Genomic DNA, 19465 nt, shown 5'->3' with positions numbered 1-19465 from the left:
ATCGGACTCACTGGGCTTAAGTCACAGAGTTTAATGTTTGTTCACAATAGACAATAATACTGCCAGTCTCTAATGTTCACAAAATGGACTTATATTTTATGGGTTCGTTTTCTTTCTTCACCCACTTCCCCCTCTTTTTTGTCGTTTTCTTCCCGCTTTATTCTTCTTTTCCTCTCTCTCTGCACCCTTTTTTGTTTTTCTTTTTTTCTAGCTGCCACCTCACGGAACCATATAACACTAATGCTAAGCTGCACAGTACATTTAGTAATACCTGCATATATAACCCAACACTCACATTTATTAATTCAAGTACATTTAATAACATTCAACACAGGCACACAACATTACGCATACATATTCATACACTTACACACACACACACATACACATTTATATTAACAAGAAGCATCCAACACTCACTTTTTCACCACAAGCATGACCATACTTAGATTTATCACTTGGAATGTGCACGGAGCTGGGACCAGAGAGAAGAGACTAAAAATCTTTAATAGATTAAATGATCTGCAGGCAGACATTGTGTTCTTACAGGAGATTCATATGACAAAAACATCAGTTAATGCTCTCTCTACAACCCAGTTTCCTCATGTTTACTCAGCCTGTTTTAACTCCAGACAGAGAGGGGTAGCCATTTTGATAAATAGAAAAGTAACATTCACAGAAATCAGAGTTATCACAGATCCAGAAGGGAGATTCATCATAGTAAAATTATCTATTCAAAATATGAAGTTATGCTTAGCTAACTTATATGGCCCAAATGTTGACGATCCCTCCTTCTTACACTCTTTCTTCACATCACTTTCTGAACACACAGATAGCACACTGATCACAGGGGGGGATTTTAACATGGTTCTGGGCTCAGCTGATAGATCTAGTAACACTGTAAATCATCGAAACTGGCAATCCACACACACTGTAAAACAATATATGGAAGATTTTGGACTTTGCGATATATGGCGGTCTTATCACCCTAATATCAGAGAGTACACCTTCTTTTCCTCAGTTCACCATTCATACTCTAGGCTAGATTATTTTCTGGTTAGCAGCTCTTTGGTGAGTGAGATTTCAGAGACCCAGATTCACCCCATCACTATCAGCGACCATGCCCCAGTTTCCTTTACTTTGAGGAACACGAGAATCACACCACCGACTAAAAGCTGGAGATTTAATACAGCGTTGCTTAAAGATCCCGACTTTATCAGCTACTTCACAAAAGAATGGGCTATATACTTAGAAAACAATGACAAACCAGGAGTCTCAGCATGTGTTCTGTGGGAAGCAGGGAAAGCGGTAATGCGAGGCAAAATCATCTCTTTTGCGTCACATAAAAAAAAGAACGAAAACTCAAAAATATTAGAAATAGAAATAAGAATTAAATCATTAGAGGACGCCTACAGTGCTTCACCAGATGAACCAACGATGAACCAAATAAGGAAGGCTAGACTTGAATTAAATGAAATAATCAACAAGAGAACAGAATTTCTGGTGCAAAGATTACGCTTGGAGACATTTGAACACAGTAATAAATCTGGAAGATTTTTAGCTAACCAGTTAAAAATAAATAAAGAAAAATCTACCATATCGGCTGTTAAAGATTCAATAGGTAATATTACGCATGACCCAGATGCAATAGAGATTTCTATAAAACTCTGTATACATCACACTTAGATCCATCAGACAATGATATCCATCATTTTCTTAACAACATAGATCTTCCAGGTTTACAGCAGGAACAAGTCACGGCCTTCGATTCCCCCCTCACAGTGGAGGAGCTACATGAAGCCCTTAAACATATGCCCTGTAAAAAAGCCCCAGGTCCGGATGGCTTCCCAGCAGAGTTCTATAAAGAATTCTGGTCAACGCTGGCCCCAACATTTTTCAAAATGGTGACACAAATAAAGGAAAATGGTTACTTACCCCCAAACATAAACTCTGCCACCATTACTGTACTATTAAAACCAGGTAAAGACCCCACAATACCATCTAGCTACAGACCCATATCACTGATAAATGCAGACCTTAAAATAATTTGCAAAGCATTAGCTGGAAGGTTAGAGAAAGTAACTCCTCTCATTATACACCCTGATCAAACAGGCTTTATAAAGGGCAGATATTCCACTGTTAACATGCGGAGACTAATTAATATAATAGATTATTCTACCATCAATAACCTGGAAACAATAATAGTTTCTTTAGATGCAGAGAAAGCTTTTGATCGTGTTAACTGGAAATATTTACTAGCTACTCTAAACAGATTCGGCTTTGGCCCATCTTTCATTAACTGGATTAAAATCTTATACAGTTCTCCTAATGCGAGTGTTAGAACAAACGACCAGACCTCTCCAAGTTTTAATCTACAAAGGGGTACCAGACAAGGTTGTCCACTATCTCCCTCACTTTTTGCTATATTTATTGAACCGCTAGCCGCTGCAATTAGACAAAATAAAGCTATTAAAGGCATTCAGTCCAAAAATATATTTCATAAAATAAGTCTTTATGCTGATGACGTTTTACTATTCCTCCAGAACTCACAAACCTCTCTATCTGAAACAATCTCACTGATTAATAAATTCTCATCACTGTCGGACTACTCCGTTAACTGGTCTAAGAGTACAGTTCTACCCATCAACTGTAGCTTTCAAAATCTACCCAGCATCACCTTAAAATCAGGTAACATTAGATACCTGGGTGTAAATATTCCCTCCAGGCTCTCAGAACTAACAAAACTTAATCACACTCACCTTCTTAAGACTATAGAAGATGATCTTGCTCGCTGGAAATCTCTACCCATTTCACTCATGGGGAGAGTCGCCACCATAAAAATGATGGTTCTACCCAAAATCAACTATTTGTTTTCTATGATTCCTATGAAACCCCCCTCTACCTGGTTTAAATCGCTAGAATCACACATCTCCCAATTTCTCTGGAAAAATAAACCACCCCGGATCAGTTTAAAAACTTTACAGAAGCCGGAAGATAGAGGAGGATTAGACTTGCCTAACTTTCAACATTACTTCCTATCTAATAGATTGCAATATGTCCTAAAATGGCTCAAACCTAGTCCACTAGATGACCTGTGGATAGACATAGAACAAACATTTTGTGACAATTTGGAAATTTCTGATCTTCCTTTTTTCAGCTTAAGTATAAAAAAGCAAAAGTGCTTTAAAAGTGTCAACATCAGCACTTCTCTGACAGCCTGGTGGGAGTTTCTCAATAAAACCAACTCCTCAATAATACCATGTAAACTCACACCCATCTCGAACAATCCTGATATTCTACTAAACAAAAATATGCTAAACTTTAACCAATGGATTAACCAAGGAATTAAATACTTTGAACATATTATCCATAACAGAACCTTTTTATCTTTTAATACACTCTCATCACAATATGGGATTAACAGCAACAGATTCTTAGAATATCAACAGCTCAAAACCGTAATACACACAAAATTCCCCCTTCACCGAACAGATCTGGAACTTCCTCCAATAGTAGCAGATTTTATGGACCTCTGTACCCCCAAATTACTTTAAAAAATATACAGATTAATGTTAAAAATAGATGACTCAAATTCCCTACCTACTTCAAAATGGGAGATAGATTTATCCATCAATCCTAGTCAACCATTTTGGTTACAAATATGTCTTAATGCCTTTAATATGACAGACAGCCCAAATTTACAACCGTTTCTCTGGGTCGGTGGTCGGGGGGGGCCATTGAGTAGGGGACGGTGTGGCTAACTGGCTCCGGGGCCTTGGGGGCCTGGGGGCTGGTGCTCACTGGGGGCGGGCCGGGGGGCGACTGGAGGTCCAGGGCGGCTGGGGGGCTGGCCTGGGGCTGGGCGGCCGGGTTGCTGGGGTGGGGGCCGGGCGGGGGGCGGGTGCCCCGGGGTCTGGGGGCTGCCTCCCTCCAGCTCGGTGGGCCCTTCCTGGGCCTCGGGGGGGCTTGGTTGCCCTGGGTGTGCCATCGGGGTCGGGCTGATCCGATGCCGGGCAGGCACCCTTGGGATTACAATGTGTCCGTTGGGTCTAAGGGAGGGGTAGGAGGTAGGAGGAAGGGGGGCGGCGGGAGTGGGCAGTGGGGATGGAGTCTGCTCTCCTTCTCGCTCTCTCCCCTCCCGCCGGGGGCTCCTTCGGGGAGGATGGGGGCGCTGTGCCTTGGACCCGACCAGGATGCATGTGTGCGGCCTGGGGCTCTCTGGTCCCCTGGTGTGGTGGCGTGGGCTGCCGGGGGTGGGTGGGCGTCTGGGGCACTCATGCGCTGGGCTCTTGGCGGGGCCGGGCCTTTGCCCCTCTTCCCTCGGGTGGTCTTGGGGGGGCGGGGGCGCCTACAGCGGCCAGCTGGGGAGTTGGCTGCCTGGGACGGGGATCTCTCTCCCAGTTGTGCCCCTCCTCGGGCCCGGCTGGGACGGGGATCTCTCTCCCAGTTGTGCCCCTCCCCGAGCCCCTCTCCTCCCCCGCCACCCCACATCACACACACTACACATACGGCACTGTGGGGCGGGTGGAGGCGGTGGGTTTGGCTGGGGGGGTCCCCATTGCGGGATCCCCCGGTGGACCCCTGTGACTGCCGCCCCACTAGATTTTAATCACAACCTAGACATCAATATACATTTAGGGCCTCGGGGGGATGGGCACATGGGCTGTGGGTGGGCGGAAAGGAGCCACCGAGGTGGCCCTTCCTCCATCCCCTCCCTTTGTGACCTCTCTCCCCCCGATTTTATTTACATGTTAGACACTACCACATTTAACAGTACTGCACTACACACATAACACATAATTTTTTTTGGGGGGGGGGGGGGGGGACCTGCGGACATGTTCTTGTCCCTGGGGTGCCTAGCCTTGGTGTTGGGTTGGCGTGGCCCACGGTGGTTTTGCTTGGGGCGGTCGGGCCCCGTCGGGTTCCTGGGTGGGGCTTTGCTGGGGCGCCTGCCCTCCGTGCGGTCCGCGCCGCAGCGCCCGGCGCCCTCTGGGCCTGCTCGCCATCGCCCTGGGCTGCCCGGTGCCCCTGCCCCGTCGCGCCGGGGGTTCCGGTCTGGGGACCCCTCTGCTCTGGTCCGGGTGGGCCACTGCTCTGTCTGCTTTGGCTGTCCCGGGCTTGGTGCTCTGTGGATCTGCTTGGCCTTTGGGGCCTCGGGCTCCCCCCGTCCCCCGCTGATGCTTCGGGGTGCGGCGTGATCGCGGCCCCCTTGCGGGTACACATTTCTTCCCTGTTGCATGGCCACACATGCATATTAACACGTGCATGCTCACAAACGTGCTCGTCTCTCCATCCTCTTCTCACTAGATGTAGCTGATGTTTGTGTGTTGGTACGTTCATCTGCAGGTACGTTTGATGACTATTGTAATTTTTTATATCATCATCATTCTATCTTTCTTTCGGTATCATGTAGTACTGTGGTAGTTTACGTTGTTGTTTTTTTTTGTGATATGTTCTGGGCAGCATAGACAACTGTTATTTCCACATTTTAATCCTGTCCTTTTCTCCCTTTTTTTTTTTTTTTCTCTCTCTCTCTCTTCCTCTAGCTCCCTGTCAGGTTCGGCACTGACATATAAGACTAAAGAAAATAAGATTACAATAAAAATAATAAAAATATCAAGGGCAGCCATGTATATAACATGTCTCCCTTGGTAGAGCAAATCTGTCAAGCAAAATATGGCACACAGACCACTGTTCTGTATGTTAGGATGCTGGACAGGACAGGGTTAAAAGGAAAAAAAAAAAAAAAAAAAAAAAAAGAAATATGCGGCAAAAACGTACAAAAGTACTGTGCTTTCCCAAGGATATGGTATCAGATGTGAGAGGCAAAATTACGCAAATTGTGGCGGCTCACCCAACTGTGGAAAACCTCATCCTGCATGTGGGGTCAAATGATGTTATGAAACAACAATCTGAGGTGCTGAAGCAGGATTTTACTGAACTGCTGGACAGTGTTGGGGAGTAACGGTATACATGTACCACCATTACGTATTTAGAATACCAATTATGAGTAACTGTATTCCGTTAAAATTACTATTTTAAATATGAGTATTTAGAATACAGTTACTTTTGTAATACCATTACAATACTTGTGTGTTTTCCACATTTCCCCCAATAAATAAATAACTTACTTGGGGCAATCGCCTAGTGTTGCATAGGCTATCCCATAATTTCCAGCAAAACACGGTGCCCAAACACTCGCGAGCATGCTCCCTAGCTACTTAGTAAGCTAGCGTCACAACAGCATTCACATGTGTGGTCAGGTATGAATTCAGACAAGGAACTGGAGGGCCTGGAATTACAACCACAGTCGAATCCACCTAAATCAAGTGATGGAAAAAATGAATTTACGTCCAGGAAATTCAAGCATATTTTTACATAAAAAAATGAGCGGGGTGTGTCAAACGTGACGGTGCAGTGTAATCTGTGTCTGCCTGTGAACAACCTACTAGCTGCATTAAAAGACTCAACCTCTTATCTGAAGAAACACCTTAAAGTAAGTAATTTGTATCTACTGTATTTTTTGCCTATAGTTTTGCCTTTTAGTGCATTTTTGACAGTGCTAAAGGGCCAATGATCTGCTCACCACCAGGTAGGGGCACTGAGCAGATGCGGCAGAGCTCAAGAATACGTTATCTAAGGCTAAGCTAACATTAGCATTCTATTTAACTATTTGTGCATAGGCGATTCATAAAGCCTGCCTTATCTTACTACTGATATTTCGCCATAGATTACCATTTTCAGCCAAGCCCTGTGATCTGCTTTAAAGATGACATTAATTAGTTTAGGTAACAAACCATGTGTTTTACGCTAGCTTGTTGTGACAATTTTCTTGTAAATTTGAGGAAAGAATGAAAGCTTTAATCGCATACAGCCGGCCGTATATTGGCTGTGGCCATGTTATTTTGCTAAACAGTGTAGTGCAGCGAGGAACTTGTCAACTTATTTCAGATCTATCAATGTAATGTCTGTAAAGACTAATATTGAAAAACTCACTGGAAAGTTTTAAATGGTGTGCCTTTTTGCAAATTGTTGAAAAAAAAATCAACTATGCCATTTAATGTCAATTCAAATATTAAACACATTTAAATATATCATGTTATATGATTGCATGAAAAATATAAAAAATAAAACCTGTAAAAAACAATGTTTCCTTTATTTTATCTACAAAACCAATTACTACTACTCATTTCAGAAAAATAATCAAATGTTTTCAGGTACTGTCTATATCCATGTTATTGATATAAGTGTATTTGTTTGCATCACTTTTCTCCGTACTTCCTGTAACATTCACTAACTGGATCTCTGGTTTTTTTTTGTTTTAGAGGAAACATCCCAGTGCCTTTCTACAAATTCCAGAAACATCATCAGATGACTCCATCTTAAGCATATCACTTCCTCTCAAGCAAACAACTTTTGGCATCTCCACACTTTCTCAAAGAAAACCAAATGGATTGGTATTTGAGTACATCATAGCAGATGTACAACCTTTTCACTAGTAAAGAATGCATCTTTTCGCAAAATGATTCACGGAATCAGTGGAGGAAAAGGACCCATGTCCAGAAAAAACTTTAATGCAACGCTTTGAAAGTGAGGCTCAAAAGATGAGGGCGACTGATGGAAACACACCGTCATGTTCAGACTGCACAACTGCGGACATATGGACGGCACACCATAAGAGTTTTTTTTGGTGTTACGTGCCATTGGATTGAACCTGAGACATTGCAGCGTAAGTCGGCGACGCTGGCCTAGGGTGAACGGCTAACTGGGCGCCACACATATGATGTTATTGTTGCCAAACTAGCTGAGATTCATTCACAATTTCAAATCCAGGACAAAGTCAAGCTTTCAATGAATATGGAGGGAATGGGTCAAAGGACGAACCAGATGCAGATGAATTACAATTTGCTGATGTTTCCGCTGTTTTTGAAGCAGAACAAGATGGGGAAGAACAATTTTTTTTTTTACCACCTCACCATCGTTGTGCTGCACATACTCTTAATCTTATTGCAACATCAGACTTGGAAAAAGCAACATCACAGGGTATTGATAGAGAACTCTACCGAAGTGCCATGTGCAAGTGTGCAGCCATTTAGAACAAAGCCCACCGCTCTTCTAGTGCTGCTGATGCCATTGAAGAAATTGCTCAGATGAGATGCCTGGTCCCATCAGTGACAAGGTGGAGTTCAGAGTACCATGCCATTGAGAAACTGATGAGCCGCAATGACGATCAGCTGAGCGACATCTGCGCCCGCCTACGTGTTTCTAAACTCCACCCACAAGAGACTGCATTTCTAAAGGAGTACATAACCATTCTACAACCCCTTACCTACTCCGTAAATCTTCTCCAAGGAGAAAAGAACTGCTTTTCTGGTTTCATTGTGCCGACAATCATGAGCCTGAAAGCCAAACTGAAAAAATGACACAGGCTTCGTTTTCTTTTCATATTCTTGCAGCTGTGCTGGCCTGTCATGAAGCAAGAATGGCAGCATCCACCATTCCAAAATTTCGTCTCTGGTGGCTTGCAGATGTTGCAAAAGAAGAAATGAAATGAAAGATGATCCAGGAATCTCATCTCATCAATTCAGGAGGAACCTCTGCAAGTCACGGCACAGCTGCAACTTCAGCAAACGCTTCCACTGGAAAAGATCTTCTAGAAGATGACAACTTTTTCACTTTTGAAACAGCAGTGATAACTAGTTCATCTGTAGAAGAAGAGGTGCACAGGTATATATTTTTAGCTTGTTTCATTATACCATAAACGTCATCATTACAAATATGAAAGTGGTTTATTTACTTTGTGTTGCATGCTTGCATCAAAATACAAGCAGGCAATAATATTGACTGACAATGGTAATGACACTTATTCTTTTTTGTATTGACAGGTACCTTCATAATCCAGACAAGTCCTTGGTTTCAGTTAAGATGTAGCCCACTGTCAAATCCCTCTTCATAAAGTACAACACTACATTGCCATCAAGTGCTCCTGTAGAGCGACTCTTCAGCCGGGGCGGACTCATTTTTTACTCCTCATCGAAACAATGTCAAAAGAAATGTCACATTTCACTTTGAAATGTCTCTCTTGTTTCACTACAGTCACCTTTACTGGACTATTGATTAGGAGAGTAGAGGTAGGTAGGTTGCTACTAACCAATATGTTTGCCTTGAAGCAGAACATAGAGAATGACCATAACTTGTAAATTATCCAATACTAGAAGAACCTGTTTTGCAGAATAGACTGTGCCTTTTAAATAGGTCCCTTTTTGTTTCACATTTAAATTAAGTCAAATACTAACTTTGTTAAGTTTGTTTGTCGTGTTAAGTGGGATCTAACAAACATTTAAGCAAAATTTTTTTTCACCTTGTATTTTTCCTAATGATTATACCGTATATGATCAACTTGGTTTCACTACATTACACTGTGAACTGTTTGCATATGTCCTTAAATAAATGCCCCAGTGGACCATGCTCATGCCTGCTTCGTAGCCAATATGTCCATTCGATCAAAGCCAAAAGCTCTTTTAAAAGAGACTCGCTCCTGTTTCCTCTCAGTTACCGCATTTGATTTTTGTAAATACTCCAAGCTCTCTCAATGTGTTGTGTGTGTCCTCCACTGTTAGGATCCACAAAGCTTCTGCTGTGATTCACAGTGAAGTGGGTTACCCCGCTGTGGAAAGGCACACATGTAAGGTCGCCATTGGTGCCCTTATAATTGTGGATCCCCGACGAACATGTCTCTCTGATGAGTGGAAGCAGATAGCGCCTATGAGCGCTTCTTCACAAGCACCTAAGAACTGGTCGCCTTCTTTCTCCTTGATGCCTAGCATACCAAAACCCATTTTTTCTTCTCCATGTGTGTGCCGTACCATCCTTGACCATACTGTTGAAAGATATTTTACAAACATCAGAAGAATCAGTTAAACCTTGAAACAAATACACAGTAATAACACAGAATTCCCTAATTATATCCTTAAAATTGTATTAGGTTAAGAAATTAAGTGTACAAATATTGTATATCTTGACACATACAGACTTTTTTCTCTCAAGCAGAGGTGAGGGATTTGAACATTTGAATTATTACAGCTAATATAAACATTTATTACATCAAAAGAAATATTATAATTGCAGATCAAATATTTCAGTGTGAATAAGATTACATCATCAGAGAGCAGAGACCTTCCGTTTGTGGCAAAGGTTGCTTTCATCTATAATGACAAATTCATGAAAACTGCCCAAGTTGCTGTCCAGTCTTTCTTCTTTTTTGCTTTATTGCACAAATACAGACGTTTTCGCAGAGCCCTCGCTCATTTGTGATAGTGTGCGTGTGCTTCCTGCAATCCCATCATGCAACATGTCGATTTGGCGCAGCATCAAACCCTGAGATAATCTGTTAAACAATGAAAAAGGACAACACAAATACAAACTTTGTTTTACTGGATTCTCTTTATACAAAACTTATGACTAAAAAGGGGGTAAAAGGGGAACAACACAATATTAGACAGGGTATAATATAGTGTACATGACAGTAAACACTCTTAATTTCAAATAATGCTGTTTTTTTCCTGGATGCAAACTGTAAATCTGCTCATCTCTAAAAATACTGTCCTTGACTGATGCAGTAATCTTGGAATGTCTAACACATTGAATATTCTTGTAAAAAAAACTGTCCAGAGTGGCTAGTCCTTTGAGTTTTGTTCATTTGAAAAAAAAAGTGTTTAACTAAATTTAAAATAGTTTGTCCCCATGTGCATTTTCTGAGAATGTAAACAGTGATCATTTTCTAATATTTATCTTCTATTTTTCCTTAAATACAGGCTAAAATATTTCAGATCCACCACTGCATGTCGACCCTTTAGGTAATTATTAGTATAAAATGTGTGCTTCATAATCTAACAGTTAGAGTCAACCGCCTATATGACAATAAGCCCAGCTCCTTAGACTCAGTCTACTCCTTTCAAAAATGAGCCAGACTGCTGGACTTTTTCACAACTCTCCCCCGATGGCTTCTGTCTCGACATACCCTTGAAAAAAAACATAAAAATACAATTTTTAAAAAAATAAATAAAATAGACCAGTCCCAATTAAATGTGTAAATCATTGTAAATTTCAGATTAAGGGAATATCCTAATCACACCCCTTCTTCCTACATTGTTTTTGATCTCAGCTAACAATAATCATAATAATCTGAATTTCTAGCAAAGTCCTGGATTTCCTTTCCTACGCCCAATTATTCTAACATTGTCTAGCTTTGTAACGACTTTGTCTCTTATACTATGATCCAGTTATTTACAACTTATTACACATGCTTAGTGAAGTCTATATCAATATGATATAGATATCAAAGTATAATGTGCAATTAACAGTGTAAGTGTTTTCAAAACTATGCAAATAACTTGTAAAAAGAGGCTAGCTTTTTTAATTTCTACTGTAGAAGTGCATCGATCCCATCACCTGCTTTGAGTTTTCATTTTATTCTTGCCACAGCTGGCACGTCTCTTTCTTTTCCAGGACTCTTCATAAGCCATTCCACAATTTTCTTTTTGCTTCCCTTGACACAGAGTGAATAAATTTCTTGTCAAAATGGTTTCTAATGGCGCCAGCAGTTCAGGCGAGATCTTAACCGGAAATCGTCAAAATCCATCAAAATCAAACTTTTTAGAACATAAAAACAAATATAAGCATTTGCATTGCTAAGAAAATACATTATAATGCAAGATGGTCACATAGATTACGTGTAGTATACATTACATACCGTTACCTGAGTGAACCAGCCCCTTTTGCACTTTTTAGCTTTTTGTAGAAAGGGAGAATGCAAAAGAATAAGAATATAATATGTATCCTGGAAAAGATTAAACCGAAGGAAAGCAACCAAGAATTAATTACGTTTCATATTTCTGGGGATAATACAAGTGAAACAGATCCTGGACACAGCAGTAGAAATTCTTCTCACGCTTTCAGTGGGAACCGATCCTCATGTTAAACCGTCGTCAGGAGAACAGCATTGACTCTGAGCAAGAAACATCGAACAAGTAGCCATCATGTCTAAAGAGTGAGGAAGAGGATCCCACCAAAAAGATTGATTGAAGAGCCTGGCAGTAAGGTTTAATTTTAGTGTATTAATTGGAATAACATCATTTCACAACTTAAGGTTTTTATCTTGCTAATGTTGCTGACGCCTAGCTAGCATAATGGCTAACCGCTCACTCTCTCGTTAACCGTTCACATTATTTAAAGTTCATTATTAGCTAAATAAAGATATGTCAATGTAGAAATGTTACTTATTTTAAGCTAACTTTAGACGTTACATTAAAAATAAGTTTGCAGTTGTTTGTTTTTAAGTCACTAACCGACGTTCTCAAATGAAATATTTGAAAGGTACAATTGTCGGCCATTTAGATCTTTGTTTTATTTTATTATACGTTTAATAGCGCTGATATAATAACTGTCTGTCTTATTTAGCCAGTAAATATAAACAGTAATGAGTCTTGCTGTTCCTGCCTGGTCAGTAGCTGGCAGGTTGAAGTAGAATGTACACTTATTATAATAAGATTAAAATGTTTGTTGTGTTGTAAACCATTTTGATCAGTCTCTTAAACCATCAGCATATAAAAGGGATTATGCTTTATTTAATATTTTTGCAGCTTCACCAACCGTGGCAGTTGCTCTTCAAAAAGCAAAACACACCATTGACCTGAAGGATCAGCAAATCCAACATTTGAAAGAAAAGTTGTTCTCCTCACAAATGAGATAGATTTTCTGCGTACCAGAGTAGAGGAAGGGAAGTTCTTTGTGTTATAGAGGGTTTTAATGTCAGCTGAATCAACCTAATTTGAAACTGACCTAATTTATTAAACACCTGAGTATTTTAGTTATTAGATGTTTACCCTGTGTGCTCAACATTAATAGATTTCTAATCACAGTATTTTGATATTATAGTCTTGAAAGGGAGAACTGCAGGTCCACTCCTGCATCTTTTGGCCCACCTGTGAAGAACTAAACCAGCTACAGTGTTTCCAGCATCTCATCGGAACTTGACTCTTCTCCAGAGGACGATGCAAAGAAGAAGAGGAATGCAGAAATACAAGAAGAAATACAAGAAGGTGAATTTTCGCAGAGGTATTTCCAAAGTTAGGATTAAAAGTTTTAGCTTAGTTACTCCATATGTGAACAGATATAATCACAAACATTCTGCAAAATTTAGGGTCACACACAAAGACTGATTTTGTGCAATGTGTTGATGTAATGTTGGAGTGACATACTGGAGCGGAATGCTAACCCATTCTGTTATCTGTAGGGCATTCACTGTAATACAATACAAAGAGTATACACTAAGGCCCTGCTTACACCACAGCACAGACAGTCAAATGGAGAAGTTTGGTTGCATTCTGGCCTCCCATTTACATGGTTACAGTTGGTTGTATAAAACTGTAAAGATTTGACAAAGGCATCCAGAGTGAAACTTTCTTGCACCATAAAATGAGTCCTGTGCATGCAGACCCTGCTTAACCCACGAAAAGAAGAACAACAATGGTCATGTTTGTGGTGCTGCATCTTGTTAATGTATTTGGTCTGTTGATACAAAACCTGTTTTGGGTAGAGCATACATGCCATCAGCGAAAGACCTAGCGGTTATATGTGCCAGATTACTAGCGGTTGGCACGCACCACCTCTGTTGTGTTTTTCCAGTATGAGGAAGCAGCGCACACCTAGGTATGCCCACAAGAGGCATGGCATGCACACTACATAGTTTCTGGTCCTATTTGTGTTTTCCCCTGCACGGAGATAGTTGTCGTTCCACCATTGTAAACACTTTTGTTTGTTTTTTTTTTAAATACGCAAAGTAAAATGTTTTGTGTTTTGTGTGTAAAAGTTGTGGTGTAAACAGGGCTTAAAAATGGACTATCTTGTTCTGGCTGATTAGTGCACAAAAATGTTCTTTCATGCTTTCTTTTCTTAATTTCTTGCTTTGTTTCATAATGACCTCTATTAAAACTGTATTGCAAAAGATAACTGTCACAGTTCTCTGCAATAAAATGTACACTAACCTTCAGCCAAGATTGTTGTAAGCCTTGAGCAATTAAATGAACCAAGAGCCTTGGTCTTTAAATATTCAGTGGATTTTAATTTAAGGGTATTAATATATGTTAATGATTATAGTACCTTTATGTACAACTATATAAAACTGTCCTCCAGGATCAGACTTTTTTTTTTTTCTTTTACTGGTGCCTGAATATCCAGAACCACGAGGACTAAGGCATCATACTGACATTTTTTATTTGTTTGTTTTTTCAGTAAAAAATCCAGAGGAGTCAATTGCTCGGTATCGTCGAGTGCTGAAACTTGTCAGATGAGGAAAAAGCAAAGCAGAAGCATACGAGACCCTTCATGTTGACCGTAACACCATTGTGAGTCAAGCACCTATTGCAGAGCTTGCTGCTGTCAATCCAGAGAGATGCACGGCTCTAAGAAAAACACATAACCAAAAATGACAGTATTGCTGCTTTTTGCAAAGTTAGTGTCATTCGTTTTGTGTCCAAGACCCAGAGGCCAGCCTCACTGAGGACCAGAAGAAGAAAGATTTGCTTCTTCACATAAGAAATAGAGAGGGTTTATTGTATACATGCAAATGGTTTTGTTGTCACTTTGTTGTTGTTTATGTCCATTAGCATAATTTACAAGTTATGGTCATTCTCTATGTTCTGTTTCAGCATGTTGTACATGGTTTGAAATGATTTTGTTAAAGAAATGGTCATAAACCAAACATTTTTGTAGTCCTTTTTCTATATTAAAATGTGAACAAAATGGACCTGTTTGAAAGACACAAAGTCTGCTGTACAAAATAGTTTCTTCTGCTTTTGATGAGTACAAGGGAGCTGGAATTTTAATTAATGGAAATTTTCCACTTCAACACACTTTTGTTTTGGTTGGAAAACGGTAAACATTTTACTAATACAGATAAACCAAGCTGATTTTTGTAAAGAAAATATTGTTAAAATAAAAGTTCATTTCAGTTGGTTTTGATTGTCGTTCATTTCTGATATGTTTTGTTATAAAGGAGACACACTTTGTTGAACAGCTACTTAACTGTAACTCAGACATGAATTACTAGTTACTTCATATTGAATTTGATGTGACTTACTTGGAGGGACACCAACCTAACTCTAACCCTAATGATGAAATCTTAATGAGTAAGCTTTAACTGTAGTGAATAGATCATTAGATTAGTTATTTAGACATGGGTATCACCATGTGACTGCTTTTAGAAGCATGTGTCAGTGATGTACACATACTGGTTCAGCAAACATGGAAATGTGGTATCCTATTGAGGCTGATTTTTTCACTTTATTGGGTAGACCTGTGGTGTTTTTTTTGGGGGGGTGGGGGGGATCAGAAAGAAAAAGGCGGGGACCCTGGGCGGTCTGATCCTCGGCTGCAGAAGCTAGCTGCTAGGACGTGGAATGTCACCTCTCTGGCGGGGAAGGAGACTGAGCTGGTGCGTGAGGTTGAACGGGACCCGGCTAGATATAGTTTGGACTCACCTCGACGCATGGCTTGGGCTCTGGAACCCACGTCCTTGACAAGGGCTGGACCCTCTCCATTCTGAGTTGCTCCAGTTAGTGGTGCCTAATAAGTCTATTGGACTGCAGTCATCTGGTGACAGAGACATAAAGTTGTGTATCATCTGCATAACTTTGATAATTAATGCTATAGTTCTGTTCATATTTGACCCAGGGAAGCATATACAAGTTGAACAGAAGAGGTCCAAGGATCTGACCCCTGGGGGACTCCACAAGTCATGGCTACTCGCTCAGGATTCATAGCTGCCGCATCATAATTAAATAACTTCTAAATAGGACCTGAATCAGTTAAGGGATCCGATCCAGAAAGTCCAGCCCAGTTGTTCCAGCCTGTGCAACAGGATTCTGTGATCTACAGTATCAAACGCAGCACTGAGATCCAGCAAAACCAGGACTGATACTTGACCAGGATCAGTATTCAACCTAATGTCATTTACCACTGTGACCAGAGTTGGTTCAGGGCTGTGATGAGGTCGGAAGCCGGGACTGAAATTTATCCATGATTTCCACTTCATTTAAAAAGTCCATTAAGCTCTGGTGAAATACAACTTTCTCAATAATCTTGGAAATAAAGAGGTTAGAGACGGTCTATAGTTGTTCACTTATAGAGGCATCTAGAGTCCTTTTCTTTAGGAGTGGCTAATAGCAGCTATCTTTAGTGACTTGGGAAAAATGCCTGAGGCCAGTGAGCTGTTAACTATCAGTAGGAGACCACTTTCTACTGAGGTTAAAAACTGTTTTTAAAAAGTCGGATGGTATAATGTCCAGAGTTCATGTTGTTGATTTTAAATGCCAAACTGTTTCTTGTAGGATTTTTAAATCAACCATTTTAAATTGCGACATATCAGAAATACTTCTGGTTTTAGACACAGACTAGTTTTCTTGTGTGACTGTGTGGAATTAATATTTTGCCTAATTGTTTTAATTTTTTGACTACAAAAAGTTACAAATTAGTTGCATTTCTCAGTGGAAAGCAGCTCTGGGCTTATCTGTATAGGAGGATTTATAAGTTTTTCAATCATAGCAAACAGAGAATTGTTGACATTCCAGATAAATGCAGCTCTCTGGCCTTCACAGCTCATTGTTATAGTTACGTAGGCTTTGTTTGTACAGCTCAGAGTGAATTTGAGGTTATTTTTCTGCCATTTTCCGCTCAGTTTTTCTGCATTCTTTTTTTAGGCTGGTAACCACAGTGGTGTTTCTCCATGGTGTTCTCTGTTTGCTCAAAGTGCTCCTGATTCTTATCGGTGCAACAGCAGCCATTACATTCAAGATTTGCAGATTGAAATGTCAGAAAGAGTTTCAACTCCATCTCCTGCAGATCTTCAACCATGTCTCGGGTGAGGGACGGGGACATTGGGTCCGAGTGGGTTGTGTTCTGTGCCTCTATTGTTGAGGAGGTCCAGCCGCAGCTGTGGCCGCAAGATCGTTCGTGCCTGTCATGGCGGGGTAAGGGATGCCGTCAAGCTGAAGAAGGAGTCCTATCGGGCCTTTTTGGCTTAGGGTTAGGGTTAGGGTAACCCATTGCCCCTGGCTGTGAGACCCAGGGGCAATGAGGAAAATTTGATCAGAAATGGAAGCTCCTTTCTGGACTATTGCAAGTCACTAAAAACATTGCCATTGCCATTCAGTTGACCCCCCCCTCCCTAAGTGAGTGTGTGTGGGCTTATGTGTCTGGTAGTCTTTTGATTTCATTTTTTGTAAATAAAAGAAAATGAATGATGCCAATGTTATTCTTTGTAAAATTGAGTTTGCATTTGTTTTGCTGTTAAAAATAATTACAAAAATGTGAGGGGATAAATGTCTATTATGTATGTCACGGGTGGCAGCGTGGCCCTGACCAAGGCCGCCAACGCGGGTTCCTTTTGAATCAGGGGGGAGCAGAGTTAAAAAGCCACAATAAAAAAAAAGGGGAAAAAGGTATTAAAACAGTTTATTAATATACGAAAAGGTTCGCCATCTCCCAGACTCCAAAATGTTCACTTCTTGGGCCTTCAGGTACTCAGAGTGTCCAGGTATATAGTTTCTGGCAGCGTTCTGGGCAGGATCTTGCTGGCACTTTCTCCGTGTTCACTCGCCTCTTCTTCCTTGTAGGGCCTAGCCCACCAACGACCTGGGAAGAAAAGGGGACACACACAGCAGTCCTCGGTTTCTCTGGGGGATACCCCCACCCCTTTCCGCTTTGCCCTACAACCGGTATCTCGCTTCAGGCCAGGACACAAGACAGGGAGATGTACTCACACTCTTCCCGGGCCGACACGGTGTTCCCTGCTGCCTGGGGCTGAGTAGCTGCACCATGGGTTCTGGGTCTGTCGTTGCTCTCCTCCAAGCATCGGCTGCTATTTCCCTAGAGGTCCTGCCGGCACCTTGTGTTCTCGGCCGCCTCCGCTTTTGTGGTCCACCTGGTCGCCCACCTTGCGGCCTCGGACACTGACTCTCAATCTTGGTCGTCCATCGTCCCCATCGTGTCCTCTCCGTCACTTCCGCCGCCTTGCGGCCTCGGCCGCTGCCTCAACCCAGCCCAGCTCCTCTCTCTGAGTCAGTCTCCTTCGTCTGCCACAGTGGGCTCCGCCTAAATCCTCTGAGAGCTGCCCGCACCTGTCTCTCGTTGGACTAATTAAAAGGGGCTGATTGGCTTCCAGAGGGTGACAATAAACCATAAAAAACCAAGGTCTCAAACCAATAAAACATGCAGTAAAAAATAAATAAATTAAATTAAAACATGCGGTTAAAAAAATAAATAAAACATATATTAATTAGAATAAATCATGCACCCTTCCTTGGCCCCGTCATATGTATAAACATAAATGTTGTATTTTCTCAATAACAAACAAAAAAATGTTTCATTGAATGAATATGACTGTGAGGTGAACATGAAGGAACTTGATGAAGGAAATCATTGAAGGAACGAGAATCTGAAGGAACTCACTGAAGGAATATGCCAGTTAGTTTTGTCCAGACATGTGCAACAGTGCCTCCTGTGGACCACCTGGTGATTGGTGTTTTCTTCGAGCAGATGTTCATGACTTGCTGAAATTGGAGCTGCAAGCATTAAACATGAACAAAAAAAATTTACAGGAAATAAAAGTGGTGTCTGATCTGGATCAGGAGTCTTTGACATCTTAAGGTGAAATCACATCAGCTTGATTCATGGCTGAAAACATAAATCTGTTCTGTAACACAAACAACTGCAAAAACAGTAAAGATTAAATAAATAACATGGGAGATTAAATGTCATCAGCTTTCACAAGGGGGAGCTTTGAAACTCAATCTGAGTTTTGGTGCAATGCCATCTTGTGGCGAGAACAGCAACATGATGAACTTTGATGCAGAATGTCTGTGTGTGGCGCCATTTATCAGACACACAAGAGGCTGAATCACATGTTAGTTATGGACACGCACACACCTTCATTTAAAGCTCTGAAGTGAAGAACCAACCTCAGCTGTGACAGTAAGGCTCACTCTCCTCTATTTTTAATTTTTCTCTGCCCATATCTGATCAGCTTCATCTTCATACATGGTAAATGTCATTCTGTCTACATCTGTGAAGTTTATCAATTTATCTTCTGTGTGTGGAAGAATGTGTTGATTTTGACCAATGGAGAGAATAACATATTTCCAATCACTAATTTTGGTATGAAAACTGTTACTCAACTAAATGCCTGTGAAGGGCAGGCGTATAGATGAGCCAAAGAGCTGGATAAGAACTCAGTTGAACTCGGATATGAAGTCAGGTATAACTTGGACATGAACTCAGATATAACTCTGGACATGAACTTTGGTATAACTCGGACGTGAACTCACGTATAACTAGACTATAACTCAGGTTTTAACATGGTCATGAACTCAGGTATAATTTTCATATGAACTCTGGTATAACGCAAACA

At 41.0% G+C, this 19465-nt stretch overlaps 1 protein-coding gene across 1 annotated transcript in view; it reads left to right on the top strand.

Annotated features, from left to right (window-relative positions):
• The first annotated feature begins 16909 nt into the window (after positions 1-16909).
• LOC121628466 (sodium channel protein type 4 subunit alpha B-like) overlaps positions 16910-19465 on the top strand; it is a 7330-nt gene continuing 4774 nt past the window's right edge. Inside the window, exons 1-3 of the mRNA XM_041967497.1 lie at positions 16910-16918; positions 17673-17774; positions 17930-18139. Coding sequence (XP_041823431.1) covers positions 16910-16918; positions 17673-17774; positions 17930-18139 — 321 coding nt within the window. The remainder of the gene's footprint in view (positions 16919-17672; positions 17775-17929; positions 18140-19465) is intronic.

The sequence above is a fragment of the Melanotaenia boesemani genome, chromosome 2 (genome assembly GCF_017639745.1).
Source record: "Melanotaenia boesemani isolate fMelBoe1 chromosome 2, fMelBoe1.pri, whole genome shotgun sequence".
Classification (NCBI taxonomy): domain Eukaryota; kingdom Metazoa; phylum Chordata; class Actinopteri; order Atheriniformes; family Melanotaeniidae; genus Melanotaenia; species Melanotaenia boesemani.
Note: the sequence above shows the minus strand (reverse complement) of the source record. Positions and strands in the feature narration are given on the sequence as shown.